Raw genomic sequence first — 1,436 nt, forward strand, 5'->3', positions numbered from 1 at the left:
CCCGTCTCGGCTACATGCAAAACACCTTGTTCACTTGAGAAAGAGGATTTTGCCGTAAGCATAATCCTATTCAGTTGATATCATTTCAAAGAGGTTTCATTATATCTTAGTTTCCAAGTTACTGTCTGCCCTCTCCAGACATTCCTCAGTCTCCTCTGTACCATCAAAGTCAGCCCACTCGTTTGTCTGAGAAAATAAAATGCAGCGTTCATTTGTCTGTCTGTAATTACTGACTTTGATGAGTCTTCTAGTGGTGCACACATGCTTATACCACACCCATAAGCACAATATATTCCCATGGTACTTTTACCCACAAGTTTCACTTTCCTTTGGGCCTACGATAAGTACACACGTGTCATCTTCTAAAATATGGTCGTTGCCGTGTCATTAGCATGTTGCCCTAGGTGCTTCACCCTGAAAGTCTCTTGATTCTAATGACGGGGTTTTTCATCTTTGTTTTGTGAACTACGTCACAGGGGGAGAGAGGCCTTCCCGGATTACCTGGGGATGTGGTGAGTACCAAAAATAAACCAAAAGGATAAAGAATTACAGGCTGGTTTAGCAATGAAGACCATGAATTTTATTGATATCGTCCCCCCAGGGGCAATTTGTGGTGCAGCAAAGGCATACATGTAACACAATCACAGCACAACAAAAGACCACAAAAGGAAATCCACATTAAGAAAAAAAAAAGCACATGGATTACATAAATCACAAAATTGAAAGTGACGAAGGTCCTACAATCCATCATTAAAGTGTCTGTAATTCCTAAAGTGCAATAAAATCCAGATAAATGAATAGAGATCTATAAATACCATCATCAATCAGTGGTACAAAGCTAAGAAAGTACCATCCCAAATAAAACTACAAGCAATCCCTACAAATCAATAGTAAGAGTAAAATGGACCTGAATGCCCTCTATACACACACACTAAGAAATCCACAGAAATTAAAAGTCCAACCAATAAATAGCAGAATCTCCTTTTCCACAATCTTATCACTAGGGCTGTACCGGTATGTGATATAAAACCCAAATCGCAGATCCATAACCCCGTTGCCAGTTCTGTTGCCCATGGCCTCATTTCTTCACAATAATTAGTCCAAGCAATCACAATGAATCCGTCAAAGATTTGACTAACTGAAAAAACAACCTAATTTGACTATTTATTCATCTTTTCTTATAATTTCAGTTTCACAAAGAAGGCTTACAGGGTGAAAAGGTGAGTCATTGTTCCGTTATCAGACAGTTTAATGTGTTCCTTGACCTGAAAGTCGAGCTTTCAAAGGCTACCCCAATTAGTATTAATTATCATATAGTATAATTAACTACTGTGTATAAAGGAAAAATAATTATAACGTATCAGATTATTAATGCAGTGTTAATTCCCATTATGACAAATGCAGTAATTCAGGGGGGGAGCAAAGGGGGGGGGGGG

General features: G+C 38.6%; 1 protein-coding gene across 3 annotated transcripts in view; it reads left to right on the forward strand.

The window, feature by feature from the left end:
• col22a1 (collagen, type XXII, alpha 1) overlaps positions 1-1,436 on the forward strand; it is a 99,729-nt gene that overhangs the window by 34,939 nt on the left and 63,354 nt on the right. For all 3 annotated transcript variants that reach the window (XM_032534839.1, XM_032534840.1, XM_032534841.1), the window contains 2 exons: positions 477-512; positions 1,191-1,220. In XM_032534839.1, the coding sequence (XP_032390730.1) occupies positions 477-512; positions 1,191-1,220 (66 nt within the window). The remainder of the gene's footprint in view (positions 1-476; positions 513-1,190; positions 1,221-1,436) is intronic.

Source organism: Etheostoma spectabile, chromosome 14 (genome assembly GCF_008692095.1).
Source record: "Etheostoma spectabile isolate EspeVRDwgs_2016 chromosome 14, UIUC_Espe_1.0, whole genome shotgun sequence".
Lineage (NCBI taxonomy): Eukaryota > Metazoa > Chordata > Actinopteri > Perciformes > Percidae > Etheostoma > Etheostoma spectabile.